Source organism: Tauraco erythrolophus, chromosome 8 (genome assembly GCF_009769465.1).
Source record: "Tauraco erythrolophus isolate bTauEry1 chromosome 8, bTauEry1.pri, whole genome shotgun sequence".
NCBI lineage: Eukaryota > Metazoa > Chordata > Aves > Musophagiformes > Musophagidae > Tauraco > Tauraco erythrolophus.
In genome coordinates, this window is record NC_141472.1 from 38,981,780 (window position 1) to 38,999,577 (window position 17,798).

The 17,798-nt window shown below is 39.5% G+C and overlaps 1 protein-coding gene across 1 annotated transcript in view; it reads right to left on the bottom strand.

The window, feature by feature from the left end:
* The window catches only part of LOC104384628 (von Willebrand factor D and EGF domain-containing protein), a 198,303-nt gene extending 194,991 nt beyond the window's left edge, over positions 1 to 3,312 (bottom strand). Inside the window, exon 1 of the mRNA XM_086616173.1 lies at positions 3,216 to 3,312. Coding sequence (XP_086472299.1) covers positions 3,216 to 3,312 — 97 coding nt within the window. The remainder of the gene's footprint in view (positions 1 to 3,215) is intronic.
* Between the last annotated feature and the right edge of the window lie 14,486 nt (positions 3,313 to 17,798).

A 17,798-nucleotide genomic window follows, 5' to 3' on the forward strand; every position in this document is an offset into this window, starting at 1 on the left:
CTGTTGTCTTTCAGATAAAAAGGAGAGGAATGAAAAAGCAATCAGCAAACAGAAATCATTGTAAAACCCCAGCTACTAGCTTTGCTTTGACCTCACATAATCAGATAAGATCAGATTTCTCTCTCAGTTGAAACAATACAAACTGGATTAATTCCAGACAATGAGGCTACTGAAGCTACTTGATGTTGACAAAAACTTAAGTAGGAGGGAAATGAAATATTAACCTGTAAACAGCTTTTGATAATTAAAAAATATCATAGGAGAGAAACATGCTGTCAAGGTTGTTCCTCTCCCTTTGGCAGTTATTACTGCTTGTTTGCCATGGCCAGGGAGTCTTGATTTTACTTCTGTAGGAAAGCATTCAGCAGGGTATTTTTTGTTTGCACAGTGCTATAAACGTCTGTTGTGCTTTCCACAGAGTGAAGACACAGACCCAGAACAATCCCAGTGTAATTTCTAAAGTCCCTGACCAAACCCACTCATGGCCTGAGAGCTTGATCCCTGCAAGTTGTTTCCAGGCCAGATACCCTGGGGCTTCCCTGGGGGAATTTGCATCCCTCCTGTGCTAGGGGACCGGGAGGGTGCCAGGAGCCCTGGAGCTCCAGCAGGTTGCTGGAGACCTGGGTGGCACGATTGAGGTCAAACCAAGGGACGAGAGGGTTTAGCATCTGCAGTAGATGCATGAAATAGATGGGAAAGCTCCTGAACACTTCGAATTACTCCTTTCAAAATACTCATGGGAAAATGTTTTCTCAGCTCCAGTAGACTTTTTCTTGAAGCATGGAAAGTCCGTGGTGCTCAGGTTTTACAGAAGCTCACAAGTGAGATCCTGGGTAGCTTGTGGGTAGCACACGAAGCAGATTACATGCTCTGATTTCCATTGCATTCTTCTCGGGAAAGCAAGACCAAGGTTTATAAAATTGCAAGACGTACTGAATAATTTTTGCCATGCTAGACTATTCTCATTTACTTTCTTAAATTAAATCAGACCATTAGAATCGTTTTTAGAACACAGTGTTTTCCCACCAGCTGTAGGCATCTAGCCTTCCCCCGACACCATCCCCTCTCTTCTCCTCTTTCTTCACCTCAGGATAGGCTCAAATTTTTTTCTTATGTATTTCAGAGTTGAGGAAAATCCATGAGCCAACTTGCAAACAATTAATCGTGTCTGTTTTTACCATATATATAACACCTTGCAGTGAAGCTCCAGTGGATTTCGTGAGCTTTGAGGGAGCCTGATGCCTTTGCAGAAAGCTCATACCCAAATTAAAAACTTTTTCCATTGTACATTATGAGAGGGCTCCAGAGGGGACGAGGAGCAATTCCATCTCGATGGTGATGTTACAAGCAACTATCTATTTTAAGATAAATACTCTTGTCTCAAATATCTCTGTAAAAATGCTGGTTTTTTCTTTCGATTAACTTGTTTACAGAATTTTACCTGAGAACAGTCTGACAAGCTCTGTGCTGTGTCAGCCCTCCCACATCTATGATTCACCGAGTTGCTTTTGTCCCTGATGCTTTACTTAGTCTTCTACCAAAGAGCAGCTACAGACATTATTGGTAACCCTGTCATGTTTCTTGGTCACAGGAAATGACGTAAAAACCCCAAATAATGAGAAAATCCTCCATCACCAGGAGCTTCGTTCCCTAAAATAAAACTGCAGAAGATGAGAAAGTTCTTTCTTGGTCTTTAAAGGACTTTTTCATCTTTTCCTTAAAAAGGCATCTGCAAAAAGCTGTTTGGTCAGACGTTCCTTATTCACAGTTAAATTCTTATGGGATTAGTAGGTTTGTTATACTCAGAGTACAAAAGTAAACAGCATATGGCTCTGTTAATATCCTTGTAACATCACAACGCAATCTGTCAGAATGTAAACTTTTTTGAGCAGTTTCATTTACTTCAAGTTCACACTATAAAAAAAAAAAACACACACACACAAGCCTATAAATTCTTCCGCAACACCTAAGAGACAGCAAGCTATTTCTTAATTCTCCTTTTGTGTTCCCAGTTTAATAAGTATGTCTATACATATTACCTTCAGAAACAAAAATACAGTGGAAAATACAGTTACTTAGTTACTAGGAGTTAAAAGGTCATTTCCCCTTGATGAAAAGCTTGTTCTATCAGATAAGTAGCTGCTACACTCCATAAAACTGGCAACCTTTCAAAAGGTTTCAGAAATTAAAGACATTGTTTGAAGATAAAGGCGATAAGGTCATTTGCCTGGTGTGTAGTCCTGCAAACCTTTCTGGGTGACCCTTTGATATTCAAATGAAGAGTGCTTTAAATTGTTTTATCTTCACAGAGCTAATGAGTGCTGGCTGACAATCACTTTTAAGACTAGTTGAAACTCTACTGGAATTGAATTTTGTAAAATACTGCCCTGCATTCCCATCAAGGGGGGAGTGCCTCCACAGTTTGCCAGAGCTGTATCCACGATCACTCACAGCACTACGCTCTGGTCCTATCGCTTTTCTCAGGTTTTTTTATTAACTTTGGTTTTATTAGTTGAATAATTTCTAACGTGATTTTCAATGTATTCCTGCAGTAGATTAATAAAGCTGTATAAGCAAACTACCTATGTAAAATCTATGTCCTCTTTGAACTCTACGCTACAGTGAAACAAGCCTTACATTTAATGTGTACAGTAGTAGAAAAATTACTCATGAACTTTTTATTGCCAGAGACTGTATAGCTGTGTATTATTATATGTGTAATTAACTAATCTATAATGTTAGTTTGATATATGGTGTATATACTTCTGTCTTTAGAGGAATAGATTCTTATTTTAAAGTTTTTTCTTCTTTTATGGTTCATTTCATATATTCCATTTATAGGAAAACATTATGAATATTCTCTAAATCACTTGATTATTTTCCTAGTAGGAAGTAAGAATCTTCAGAGATTAATAATTTCTTTATTTAAAAAAAAATAAAGAAAAAAAAAAGAAAAGTGAAAGTCCTCTGATGGGCAATAAACATTGTGTGCTGTAAGCACGCTTGAATATCACTGTGACCTTCTTCATTACCTTAGAAGCTGTTTATTTTAACCTTACTCCCATTCTATTTTGGAGACTCTTTCTAATAATAGTCCTCTATCACTCTAACCCACATTCAATAGTAAATGTAAACAGGATCATCTCAGCTGAAAATACACATGAATTCTATCCCCCAAATGACTATCAAATAATTAAAAAGTACAAAATCCTTACCTAATGGAGCTGACTCAGTGCTAATGGCCAACAAGGGAATCCAACAAAGGTAGGCAACAAGTTGGAGATGCTGATGGAAAGGAAAGGGCTGCTGCATATTGTCCAAGATAGGTTTTATCCATGCATCTGCAGTTGCTTAGAAGTTAACTTTTGAAGTACTAAACTTTGCAGGAAAAGCCATCAGCCTGCCTGCCTGTTTCAATTTTTTTTTTTTTCCTTTCAGCCTTTGCAATCCACTTTCTTGGAGAGGGCTTAATGTGTCATTAATCCCAGAATTTCCAAGAGGGAAGCCCTCCAGCGATACAGAAACCACACTCACCCACACTGAGCGAGGAGCATGTGTCCCTGCAGCTGCTCCGGCTGCAGCTGCTCTGATTTACACACCCGGTTACACACCCGCGCACACGCCGACGGTGAGAACAGCGCGTACCGTCCGTGCGGGTGGTAGGAGGTGATCCTGGAGAAACCAGGACTGTGAACCAAGCATGCCTGCTCGGGAGTGTGTCACGGATTTAAAGCATTCCACATCAACTTCAGGTTATTGCCGTCATATCTGACACTGCGTTTATATGAGAAGGGTTTAACAGATAGTTTGTTCTTCACTTGTGGATGGCTGGAGGTTCCGTTTATGCGAAACTGTACGGAACTGGTCTGTGCAGGGCAAAGAGCGATCCTCCAGCTTGGTGTCTCGGGTCGATGTATCGTTGTTCAGTATTTTGGAGAGTAGTCCTCTGCTGCTGCAATAAAGTGCGGCAGCGTTTGCTCTGCCAACCCCATCCTGAAAAATGAGATGGACGTTTCAGAAGGTCGGCTCACCAGCGGTGAAAACAGAAATGGGAAACAGAAGCAATCGGCAGTGAAAGAATTCACTCACTCATGTTGCTCAATCACATTTTTCTGAAGTTCTGTCTCATTGCAATGTGCCCTGTTGCTACCGCATGAGTCTTCTGTGCTACTTCTAGCCGGCGTGAGCAGTGTTTATCGTGTGGCAACACACATCACCAGCTTCATGTGCAATATGAAGAATTTGCTGTTAAATCCTATGCTATACTCTGATACTCATGGCATTTCATTCAGAAAATATTGTATCCCCACCCACTGTTCAGTGTTTTCCATACCTGCCAGCACTTCTTTTCTTTGACTTGTCAAGTTTGATTATTTTGTGTCTGCTTGTTTAAGTGAGGATATTGTGAATTATCTGATAACAGAGCAATACACAAGTCTGTAAACTTTCCACGCAAATCACTGTAAGGAGCATTTCATCTAAAAGCATCAACAAAGCCATTAAAAATATTTTGCAGTACAGCCAAGGAGTTTCAAATGCTCATTTGGTTTAACCACATCTCTTGAGGAGTTTTACCACTGGATTCCTTGAGGGAAATATAGGTTATTTAAGAAGAAACTTCTAAAACTTCTTTCCTAATTTTGATTTTGGATTTCGATGTTGTGAAATCGCTGCTTTTAATAGTCCCATTGGATTGTCTAACTCACAGGCCTGATTTGCAGCCCTTTGGGAGTCTTTATGAGCCTTTCCATTGATTTTACTGACATTTAGATTATATTCCTTGAAGCTCATTAAAACTCCAAGCCCAGGATTTCTGATTTTTTTTTTCCCTAAGAGATTCCCATCCATTTCTTGAGCACAAATGTATGACAAATGACAAAATTCTAGTTTATTTTAATCAGGACACAACTTCTACCATTACATAGCTTATTTAGTTAATGGTTGAATTTATTTGTGTTAGTTTCTACACATTTATCAGTGCGTAGGGCCTCGTCTTCTTTGACTCCAAGTTCTGGCCTAAAAGGCATAGCTCTAATGTTTAACTTTTAGCATGAAAAAGACTGAAATCTGTTTTAAGTTGAGATTTATCCTTTCCTAAATATTAGCAACCAAAATGAATTTACAAGAAAGCAAGTGAGCTTTTCACAAACAATCTGACCTTTGTTGGTCTTTTGGATACAGAAAGCAAAAGTAACCAGGAAAAATAAAGTAAGTGGAAGGTATTCAGGGCGACAGGAGAAAAGGGTCTATGGATCCAGCTGCTATCAATGAAGTTAATTATCAATTAAGGTGAAGGCCCTTCCTACAAAAGGTGGGCCATTTCCTCCTGGGTATGGGAGATGCAACAGCCTGTTGTGGGGCTGCAGTCCTCTTCTGGTGAGTGACAGGGGTCAGTTTTGTAGGCTTGTTTATCTCCTTACTTGCTGTCTCCCTAATCAGGTTTTAATTAGAGGAAGCCTTTGAAGGTGGTTACACCTGATAAAGATGAAATTAAGCTTCCCATTATCTCAGCCAAGGAGTTTCCTTTCAATTTGGGAGGACAGCAAGCTCTAGGTCAGACAATGAGGTGCAAGTATTCCATGTTTTCCAGTATCTTGACCTGAGACAAGGCCTTACAGATGTCAGAGGAATAGTGAACAACACTTTTTCTCTCCCCTGGCATTAATCTAAAAAATCATGGGAAACTAAAACCATGGAGAACCTGCCTAAAAATATTGCCAAGTTCTCTGACAGTCTTCATGCCATTAATCTCAGTAAGAGGAGAAACTGAAACTCCCCAGAAAGTTGGTGTAATCTAGTGTGGGCAGTGAACACTTGAAACAGTTATCTTCACTGTCTGTACAAAATGTCAACAAAACACTGAAGGTCTTACATCAGCCCTTCTTGTATAAAATTAATTTTCAATGGTAGGAATGGATATGGGGAGTTAAAACAAGCCAAAAGTCACAGCTGGAAGCTGGCAGCAACATTTCAGACTTAGTTAAACATTATTTGATGGATATGCATGTTAGGTATTCGGATCTCTTCACTTTGTAAGAAAGAGACAGTGTTTGCTTGAAACATCTGACTTGGAGAGTTGGTGCTGAGATGCTGGGGATGGGCTGGAGGAGCTGTGCTGACTCAGGGTGGAGAGGACTGGGCAGCCCAGGGGGCTGTAACAGAAGGCTGTGAGAAGAGAATTAAGAACAACAATTTTTGCTTTTTTCTTCAAATGCAGACCCAAACCTCAGGATGAGATTGAATGATGGCATGATGATAAAAATGCAAATACCTTGAAGTCCTCCAACGGTGTGATTTTGGACACTGTTCCAAGTACAAAATGCTCAGGCTCCTGAGTCAGTGTGGGAGGTTTAAGAGTTGCACACAGAAGTCCTGGGCAACAGTGAAGTTTTGGGGGATGAATCCTATCACTTAGATATGTTCTGAAGGTCACATGGAAATGTCTGTCTACGTGAATCCTCCCAGAAATGAGAAGAGAGTGGAATACCGTGTTCCTCTTCTCAAAAATTGAGCATGTCTAGCACTTCCCTTTTGCCCTCGAGCCAGCAGGTGGTTGTTCAGTCCTTTTAAGCACTGACAGACTCATTAGAAACTGATCTGAAAACGACAGTCCAGGTTTATTTCCTTCTGCTTCCTATAAGGAATATCCTCACTATGAGGCCGTCCCCTGGGGTGGTTTTCTTGGCATAGAAGAGATTTGTTATTCACAGGTGACATAGAGAGCATGACCCTGCCTGTACACACACTTTCCTGGTAGGACAGAGTCCTTCAGAGGGAAAAGATATCTTCATCAAGTAGTACAGGGATTTTTTTGTGAGTCTGGATTTACACATTTACATGTGCCAAAACCCCCCTCTGCACATTTTTGTTTGCTTGTTTCACCAGACTGAAAATCCCTGCCAAGTCCAGTGACAAGGAATAAACTCGCTGTGCTCCCGGGGCAATCCGTTCTCTGTTGATATGGGCTGGCTGTCTCCACCAACTCTTGCAATCCTTTCTGCAGCTTCTGAGCAGGGGAAAAGGTTGGCATAATGGATTTTAACTGAGTCCCAGCAGCCTCCAGCAAGCTGCCCCTCTCCTAAGGATTTTCCCAGAAGGGATTCAGGCCTAGGATTCTCCCTCTCTGGTGTTGGGATCCCACTTCTTTTAGTCCTCTTTGTCCCTATATTTTAGAGGAATGCCAAGCACATTTATTATAACAGCAGTACAGTATTCACGCACCTCAATAGCCCCCCAAAATGCTGTTTAACTCACTACTCCTGTTTCAAGACTGCACAGGTGAATGACATTAAATGGGAAGCACTTCATCTTGCTTTATGGCTAGTTTGGGGAAGTAAATAGTGATTGCACAGTGATTAGCACTTCTGTTTTCCTCTGTTTTGTGTTCTAGTGTACAGACCGCAGCATATCTGGTTCTGTAGAAAATAATATGAGAAGTAGTGCATGTGATTTACAGGACCAAGGTCTTCATTTAAGCGAGGACTAGTTGTGATTCTTAGGGTAAGAATTCATTATACAAAAGCATATCCCCCTTTGCACAGCTCCTGGAGTACAGAGAGTGATTTGTACATTCAATTATTTGGTGTGTTTATCTTTCAACTTCTAATTCCCTTGTGGGAGAACCCTGATGGATTTCAGTGCATCGCTCCTCATTAGCCAGTGGGCCAAACTGGGGGAGTGCAAACCCTAACGCAGAGATAAAGCCAAGAAACCTATTCATTATCTCCAGGTTTTTTAAGGGTATACAGAACATGAGCGCTTGGGCTCTGAGACAGCGTGAGTGTACCTATTAGAGGAATTAAATCAGTTCCTTGTAGCTACGCTGCGCCTTGGTGTGGATCAAAGTTGATGTGATCCCTGACCTGATGTGGTGCACCCACGATTCTACATGCTCAGGGAGATGAACCTCTGTTTTGCTCCCTTCACTGTTTTGCCACGCACGTTGTCCCAGCCATTGGAACTTTCACTGGGAACAGCCTTTATTAAATTTGCAGCATGCACGATCAGTACCATTCTCGGATGGACACCTCTGCCATGGCAGGTGAGCTTTGTGTGAGCCCAGCACCCCATGATCTCGTGTGTGCCAGGGCATGGTCATGACCAAGGTGTGCGTTCTTCCTATGAATTCCTTACTCATATCTGTAATTCATTCATCTCTGCTCCAGAGTGCCCTAAGACATATCTAAGAAAATCATTGTTGGTTCTCAGTAGCTCAAACCAAAGAGGACTTTCTTTGTGAAGAGATTGACAATTAGCAAATACTATTAAAAAAAGGGCACCCATGTCCAAACTGGGTATATTGGAACTGACTGGGGATTTCTCGACAGAATCCATTTTCAGAAAAGTATATGATTTCTACAAAACCAGTAGGAAGGAGGTGAATTTTTAAAAAATCTTTGTTGTTCTTAGATCAGCTCTCTCTTTCTTTCATTTGTTGTGAGCTGCATTGTTTCCTCAAACGGTTATGGTCCTGTCTTCCACAAGGAACTGCTTCAGCTTCTGTTACATCATTTATTGGGCAACTTAGCTGAAATGAAATACTTGATTTTAAAAAAAAAATTACATTTTGATTATTCTTCTGCAAAATTAAGATTAATAAGTATGGAAGTATTGCAATACTCTCATGGAGTGGAAATTCTCAAAACACTTTTATATTGGTGAATTAGTTCAATAACATAGGATATAGTAGGAAAAAGCAATTGGACTTTTTCTGAAAAACTTCTTTGCCTGTTCTCCCTAAGTCTTGACTGGATAGTAAAAAGAAAGAGTAAGAAAAATGGCTACTCATAGTGTTGATTATGGACAGATAACACCGATGCAAAAATCACTGTTACTCAGAAAAATTGCAGACTGAATTTTCCCATTGAGTGAACTTTCCATTTAGGAAACAGTTTCCTGTGAAATGACAGTAGAAAGGTCTTTCAACAAGAGTTTTTCGTCGGCATGAGCAGTGGAAAGGCATGAAGAGGAAAGGTCTTGCTCCTACCTTGAATCATTTCATCCAGCCTTTTTCTCAAACTTTTCAAAGAAATCAAAATCATAAAGGGCAACCAGTGCAGTGCCAATCTCCTCCCAGATCTTCCAGCCAGAAGAATCAGAGCACAACCACCAGGTTTAATAACAAAAGGTGGGATTTTGGCTTGGGTTAAAACCAGCGTAAAACTGACATTAGAACTAACTATCCATACGTCTGTCATCTCTTCTTTCATCCTCCCTTTCCATCTTGGCCGTTACAATTTGGTCTTGTAAGAGAGTCTATGTAAGCAGATGCTGTGTTCAAAGACAGCTCAATTACTGCAAGTGGCCTTGGCAGGGCTCTTCTCGAGTGGACCTGGTGGTTGCTTCTACCTCTTCCACACAGATGTTGTCTCTTAAAGGCTTTAGACTGCTGAATGAGCAAGGGATGCTGAGAGTAAACAAAAAAATCCATCATAGCTGTACCGAAAATACAATATAAATGGCATTAAAATGTAAAATATGGGTAACTAGTGGATGGATGGAAATAAGTGGCAGGGAAATGGAAATATTACAGTGTAGCTGACTCCCTTAATTTGATTCAATTGCCTTTCTACATTCGTTCAAGAAAGAAAAATGCTACAAATATTTATTTTCAGAGGCTATAGATTAATCTAAATTTTAATGGGAATATTCATCAGTATCAGATTAACTCTAAAGATTAGCTTTAAAACACAGGCATCCCAGCAGATTTAATAAGGACAGTTAGGATGCTCCCCATAGGATACAGTTTTAGGGTCCCCGAGAAATCCTCTGGAGAAACCTGCATCGCTGTAGAGGGGACCAAGTCATATTAGCCTGCTTCCAAAATTCCTCCTCTTCTTCCTGCCACCAGTATCATAGACAAATAGGAAATGAGTTTTACCGATTTTGTTAAAACGTTTGCAATGGAACAAATAAGAATTTTATTTCAAGCTCCCAGTAACATATGTTTCACTCTATAACCTTATCACAGAGCAGGTTGCTTTGGAAAAGACAGAGATTTATTCTGAAACATTTTTCTTTCATCTCTTTATAGTTCTGTTGATGATTTTAAATGTTTGTGCTATTGGTACTTACATACAGTAAATGATAAATGATATATTACAACAACTACTCCATGAAGCTGAATTGCTTTTCTTAGTGAATTTAGTGAATTTACTGCCTTGAAAGGTAACAGATTGATAGTACCAGAGTATTAAACCCTCTCTTTATCCCCAGAACAAGTGTAATATGGGCCTTGCAAATATTTTCCAGACCTATAAATCAGCCATGGCACCTCGACTATCATCCACAGGGACTTGCTGCTTCCTGCTTTTCTCTTTTCCTTTTTTTCCTAAAACTTCTTCCTCAAGGGATTTTACAGAATACATCAATTTTTTTAAAAAAAAGGACAGTGGCGCATCTTACAAGCTTCTCTTTTCTGTATAAAGCAATAATTATCAACTTTTTATAGTAGAAAAGGTATGTGGGGAATATCGTGTGTTGGTGGTTAGTGGTACCTCGGAAGTTAGAGCAGGAGCTGCTGAAATACAAGTCATAAACAGTGTTCTTCCCATCACGGATGGGAAACTCTCCTTCACCCCTAACAGAAACTGCATTTTCAAAGTCCCAGCTTTTTTACAGGTGATGCTGACATAAACCTCTAAGTGACCACAGGCTTTAGCCTACCTCGAAAACAACTGGAACTAGAGAAATGTTGGAAATACAAGGCTAGATTCTCTTGGATATATTTACCCCATTACTCTCACTGGAGTTAATATTATTTATACAGATCACCCTATGGGAAAAGTAAGTTTCCAACAGAGCTCAGAAAGACTTCAAAGGAGATAAGGGCCAATTTGTAGCCAGCCCAATAATTTATTTTCCACAACGTTTCCTCCTTTCAGTATTCTCAACCAGACATTTTGCAAATTCTAGGGTTTCATCTTTTGAGACGGGTAAAAATCAATTCATTACTGAATTTTTCAGAAGAAAATTGTGTAGAGGGAAAAGCAGGTGTTAAATAAAAACAGAAGCACTCCAAACACATTTTTTCAGCAATTATAAATAAGTCATCTCATAAATTCATCTCTTGTGAAGAGATCTCATCTCATTCACCTACCTAGGAAAACATAGTAATATAAAATTAATAGAATAATATTTATTGTTATAGACTAATAACATTTTACAGAGAATGAAGATTCTGGAATAGGTTTTATTTTGTGTATTTTTTTTTCTCTGAGGTTAGTATTCATTCCAACCAGCACATAAATTGGAATCATAACTCTACATTACAAACTTGTTTGGCTTTCTGGGCAGTAGATAGTGCTCTGCTCTTAAATAACTGTGTTGCTGTCTCACATGGTACATACACCTGTTTTTTGAATGCTTCCTTTCTTTTGGCCCAATCTTTCTGTCATCATCTGTTTCAATACTCATGGATATTTTTACAACCTCATTTTGGATTAGCTGTTCTTAGCTGCTTTTTTAAGGGAGTACCTTGAGTACAACAGCCCTTGGCTCCTAATATTAATAAAATTCAGATCTTGCCTATGGTCAGTTATTCCCATTGTTCCTTTATACACACTTTTTTATCCTTTCAGTTTTACTGGCAACATGAGATTCGTTATTAACCATCCAACAATTCCACAATCACTGCTTCTGAAGTTCCATGAAAACACCACAAATGCAATAGAGAAAATATTTTGTTTTCCAGTTTTACTTTTTATCTTGGCTCAGACTGATGCAATGCAGGTACTCAAAATTAGTAGTCTATCACAACACATCTGATACAAGCATTATGGTATCTATTTATATAAATGAAGAAAAACATTTTGACTTTATTAGGGCCTTTAATCACATTTACCTGTTTGCATTTTAGAGCACCAATATCACATGATAGGTTTTACACAGCTGACTGCCTATTAATTGAATACTCTAATTCAGCCTCTAATTCTACCTTTTAATGGTTGAAAGCCCATTAAAGCAGCTATTTCTCTAATAGCTATGTAGACAAGGTGATGTTTGTTGTTGTTTCATCCTGACTGATTCTTCTTCTCATCCTCCGGCTGAGTGGTCTGATGAGGCTGCCCAGATCCTTTTGGTTGTTCGAGTTCGGTGCTAGAGCAGCACAAAGCACTTTTTCAGAAATATACTCTTGAGGAAAAGAAGACAGCTTTTCTCTGTCTACATTACCCACAACAAAACACTCCTCTAATTGTTTCTTGGTAGCACATATCATTAGTTTATTATTGTTACTCTAAAATAGTGATCTGCAGATGTCTCTTCAACATTCAAAATACTTTAAGAAAATTTGGGCCAAACCCTTTGCCTATCCAGCTGGGCAGACTGGATGACGTTAAGTAAGTTCTCAGAAAATTGCATAGGAGGAAGGAAAGCTTTTTTTTTCCCCCAGCATGCACTGAGCTTTACAAACTCTGGACCAAGTTGATGCAGAGTAGGTTGCAGGACACTTTTCCCTTTCAGCTGTAAAAAAAAAAAGAAGCAGGCGTTTGCACCTGCCAAATTTGCTTTTGACTTCCATGTTGTCAGCCTCTAATCACTGCAGGTAATGGCATCTCACTGAAGAGTTAACTCAATAAGGAGCATTAAGGGACATGGAGCTTATGATTCATTTTGTTACAGCATTTTGTTATACACTTAGAACTGACTAAATACCAGTGCCTAAATTATGACTAAATACCACTGGCTAAGTTATCAAGGCAGCTGATTTTATAACTCTATCTAAATGTGCTTTGCTCTTTTGTAGGCTCTCAAATGTATTAAAAATTGTCCATTTTTAAAATTATTCTAGAATATGCCAACTTACATCGTTGCTTGGCCTGAAGTCAAATGTAACAAATGCTTTGTTAAATAGTTGGTCTAGAACTAGAGAACAAAGTCATCCATCATCAAGTCACAGGTTTTATTTTGTTTCCAATAAATTGTTTCAGTGCAATTTCCTTTGGTAATAAATCTTAAATTTGTGATATTCAATAGCATTACACAACATTGAATTTACTATATGCGTTTAAATGTAGGCTAAATACCTATATGCAAACCAAGAGCTTACACAGACCTTTTACAGCATTTTTGTGTGTATAATGATCATAAGGTGTTTAAGACATAAACCAACTACTGTTCAGCTGAAGAAGAAACTTCTGTTATTCCCCCAGTGCTCATTATTAAGTTTGCTGAACTTTCCTCAGAAGCAGCTGGTGCTGGGCAGTGCTCAACAAGATGAACAATAGTCTGGCTTGTCGTATCACAAATAAGTTTCTCAAATTCAGAGAGGATCACAGAACAGAAATCGATTGTTTCATGGTGCAGGAACTGTTGCATTAGCCATATTTTCAGCCTAAAGGCTATTACACCCCCTGAGTAAGGATCCAGGTCCTAGAGAGCTGTGCACTAGGTGCTGGGGATGAAGAAATGGGGAATGGCACATCAGTGATGCAAAGAAAACTCAACAGCCATTTTGGGAAGGTACGGTCCGTTTTGTAGCATGACTCAGTAAATATAAGAATCTAATTCTTACTGTACTGTCCTTCTCTATTTTTTTTTTTATTTATTTTAAATGTTTGGAAGGTGAATTGATTAGTAAAGGATTCTGTTTCCCAAGCTCACAGAGACTTCAGAGTCCAAGAGGTTTAATAAATTGAACAATAAAGGGAAATATCTTTGGATATGTTATAGCTTTCTCTAGGTTTTAAGACCTAAGCGAGCCAAAATGGCACCAAAAACCAGTCAAATTTTGCCTGTTTTTTTGTTGAAATTATTGTCAATTTTTCTGATTCTATAAGATTTCCACATGAAATATGAAGACCATTTTATCATGAGTTTCTCTGAGATTGTCTTGCCAAATACTGAGTGTAGGTTAAGCTGGGGAAAACTTGGGATTTTGTCCTAAAATAACAGTACGGATCCATGTTCTGTTGCCCTAAATCCCACTAACAGTGCTACCAGGATGTGTCAAAGAAGAGATACAAAGAAGAGATTCTAGAGAAATACATGACCATCAGCTCCATAGATGAGCGTACAGACAGCTTCAAATCTTCCATGAGATTTGATATTATTTTGTAAGGTGAAGATAAGATATACACGGTATGAGATATGTTAGCACAAGATCCAGCAGCATGTCAAGGGCAGGGAGTAAAAGCATTGGCTGCTGAAAAAGACTTGTCAGGAATTTCTGGAATACCTACAGTGTTCCAGTAAGGCTTACAAATTGCAAATGTCATTTTGTGACAGACTGCAAATAATTAAAAATGGCTAAATATACTGCTTGTAAATGGGCTTGTTGAAAACTTTGATCACAGACAGAAAGGAATTCTTTTAAAAACCTACTGTTAACAGTAGGTAAAAAGTTAATGAGAAACATGTAAATAATTAATTCTTCCTTTAGAGCCAGAAAAGATTTGTTGTTACTGCTAATGGACTCACTATATACGTTGTATTGTCTTTTCTGAATTAAGCACTCGGTTACTTATCTCCATACAAAAGAAAATAATTTATTGCACCAATAACTTTATTAGTGTTTGCATTCCCAGTAAAGAATGTTTTCCTGGGTTAACTAAAGCAACTTGCCTTGATGATATACACAGGATGGCAGAGCTAAATTGACACTTCAAAATAAACAGCGCACTTCAATCAAAAAAACTGTTGAAGGAAAATATGTCGAAAAAGTATGGCTCTTGGTAGTTGCAAGAAAGCGATTGCAAAGCCCACAGAACTATTTAAGGTTATCCAATTGTAATACTGCATTAAAACATGCCTCCTTTCTCCACGTGATGCTCTTTGAGGCAGTATCATCAGGAGAAGCAATACCCTTCCTTTACGTACGCTATACATAGAGTGTGCAGAGTCATCACAGCTTGAAGGTAATTCGGGTCAAAAATACTTAGAGGATCCCAGGTGCTCAGATGCGGTAATTTCACAGCTGAACTGAAAATACACTCTCCCTACATTATTTGATAAATATTTTGGCAATATTACAATAATCTCTCGTTTGACATTATGACATTAAGTAATGTGGTTGCTCTCAGTTCTCGTATTGAGAATAATTCCTACATAGTTCTGCTGAACTTATAAATTTCATGCAAGCTTGCCAGGTACATTGTCTGCATAGTATTAAAAACTGTGCTGAGGCAGATACATCTCAGGGACAATAGAAATACTTTGGCATAAACTGGTGGATAGCTTGGGGATAGGTAACAGGTTTTTAAAAAAAAAAAAACAACAAACAACAAACTGGTAAAAAAACTGTCTTCCAAGTTCTTTCTGTATAAGATAGACAATCAGCTCCTGGTACGGCTTCATTCATGTGTGACAGACACTGATAATATTTAATCATAATAAATGCACAGGATCTACTGTTGCTTCTGCTACTGATGTAGAAAATGCACCTTGGCTATCTGATGCTATTAATTTTCATTTATATGTAAATATAAGTGAATAAATATATTAGAAGGAAGGATTGATTTTTTTTTTTTTTTTTTCCTGAGAGGGAAAGTAGGTTTCTGAGGCTAGGGATTTAACACCATTCAGCTGTAAAAATATACATTAATGTTAAACAATCTAATCTAATAGCCACTCAGAAAAAAAGCCTTAAATATCCCCAGTGAGTCTTTTCAGCTGTGGTTGCACTGATCTTTACGGGAGAAAGCCCTGGCAAAGTCCCCAGCAGGGATGCTGCAGCCGTATCTATGCCTATACCATTACAGAACCTGGCCTGAGCTTGTACCTACCTATCCTCAGCCTTGCCTTAATGAATATTCCCCCGGTTTCCATGTGTCCCGCAGCAAAATGGCCAAGTTTTTCATCCAGCCTCACGATCCCCACCCAGCAGCCTTTCATCCTGCCTCCAGGCAAGTCTCTGCAGCTCAGGTAGCAGATTGCCTGTTCTCTAGACATTGCTTCCCGAAAGGGAAAGCATTTTAAATTTTGGTAACACCTACCAGGAGTACGAGGAGATTTAATGACTTTATCGTTGTGGTTTTTTTTTTTTTTTTTTCTTTTACCCCATGGGGGTCTGAAATCGCTAGAGGCATTAACAGCTTTTGTAACTTTGTAGAACTGAAAGGGCTGATGGAGAGGGGAGGTCCTGCATAGCTCCAGCGTTTTTTCCTCTGCAGAAGGAGGAAGAAGAATCTCACCGTCTTTGATGTGAGGGCTGTCACTTATCTTCATTTAAGGAGAGAGACAACAGATTGTTGTCTCTGCGTTAATGGACACATGTTTTAGCCTTGTTTCTGACTCCTGTGAAAGCTGTTCTCTACTGTTTGAATTGTTAGCAAGTCTCTGGTCATTTGGGTGGGGGAGAGGCGGGGCAAAAATACTCCATGTAACAGCAACCACATCACCCGTTTTTGTGCCTTAGGCTGTAGAAAATGATGTGCCTTAACCACGTTAGCTGAGTTGAGCGGCTTGTGACTTTTCAGCTCGTTTTTGCAGAATATCTCCTATGTATCACAGATATCTCACATTGTTACTGCAAATTATTTGCATCAGAAGTAAGCGTGGAAGGAGGCTACAGTAAGTCTAATCCAGCCAACAGCAAGAAATTCTGCAGCATTTATACTTCCTGCAAGAACAATTTCTGGGGTTTTGTCACATGCTGTTTCCCACATCTGGCCACGACATGCATCTCAACTTGTCAGTGGACGGTGCTATTTCTAGGTTTCTGCTTTGCAGGCTTGGTGTGTGCAACTGCATGTGACCTAGCAAGAGATCTGTACGAGCAAATAATATCAATCCTGATGGGAATCAATTTAATATACCTTTTAAGGGGCACAGCTGCTGTACTGGTGCTGCTCCCTGCACAGAAATGCTATGAAAAATGTTCCCCATTTCCCTACTCAGGTACACCCGTGCAAGGCAGTCAGTTTTGATTATGTATGTATTTAGCTGGGTCTTACATAGAAAGCAGCCTGGAAAAGCATCAATCAATCAACATTAATAATAAAAAAGATGGACAATTACGTGATGAGGGCTTACCAAGAGTGTTCTGGCATGTACCAAAGAAGCCGTGGCTCGGAGTCGCACACGCTTTCGTCTCCGCAGGACTCTCCGTTCGCTGTATTAACGGGCTGCCCAGTAGATGGTGGTGTTATTTCAACTACTTCGCTCCGCGCTCCCTGGGAAGCAGCCAGGCTGCCCAGAGAAACTCTGGGAAAAGTCACTTAAGGATTTCACGACTCCTAGAATTCACTTAAGGTTATCTCCGGCAGCATCCTGATATTCCTCCTTGTAGAAATAAATGTTACCGAGATAAATATTCAATTAAATACTTTTACAATAGTTTTGATGAAAATGCTGGTGACAGGAGGAAGGCCCCCTTCTCACAAGCAGGAAGAAATATTTCTTTGAACGATCTCTTTTCCAGAAGTTTCAGGCTGCTACAAGCTGCACTGCAGCCCTGGTCTGGTAGTGTAATAACCTCCTTCCGGGATTTCCGCTCTTCTCTGCAGCTTATGTGGGATAACCTAATTACCCATGCTCTTTATCAGCTAATACCTTGTTCCTTTCTTTTTCAGTTCTTGTAACATTTTTACTCTTCTTTGTTCCTGTCCCCTCCTGAGCAGATACTTCATTAGATTTGCTGACTCTCTTCCATCTCTTTTTTGCAGGCTGTATTGTGCCCTTTTCCTTCTCAAGCTACTGGCCCCATTTAGAAATGCAGCAGCTCTGCTCTTGGCTCTTTGGCTGTCAGGGAGTAAGATCCCACAAAGGAGCAGGAAACCCCATCACAGATTTGATGGTGTCTCACCCTTTGGATAGGAGCTAGAGGGGGGAAATAATGGCATTTTTAGGGTGGAGTCTCT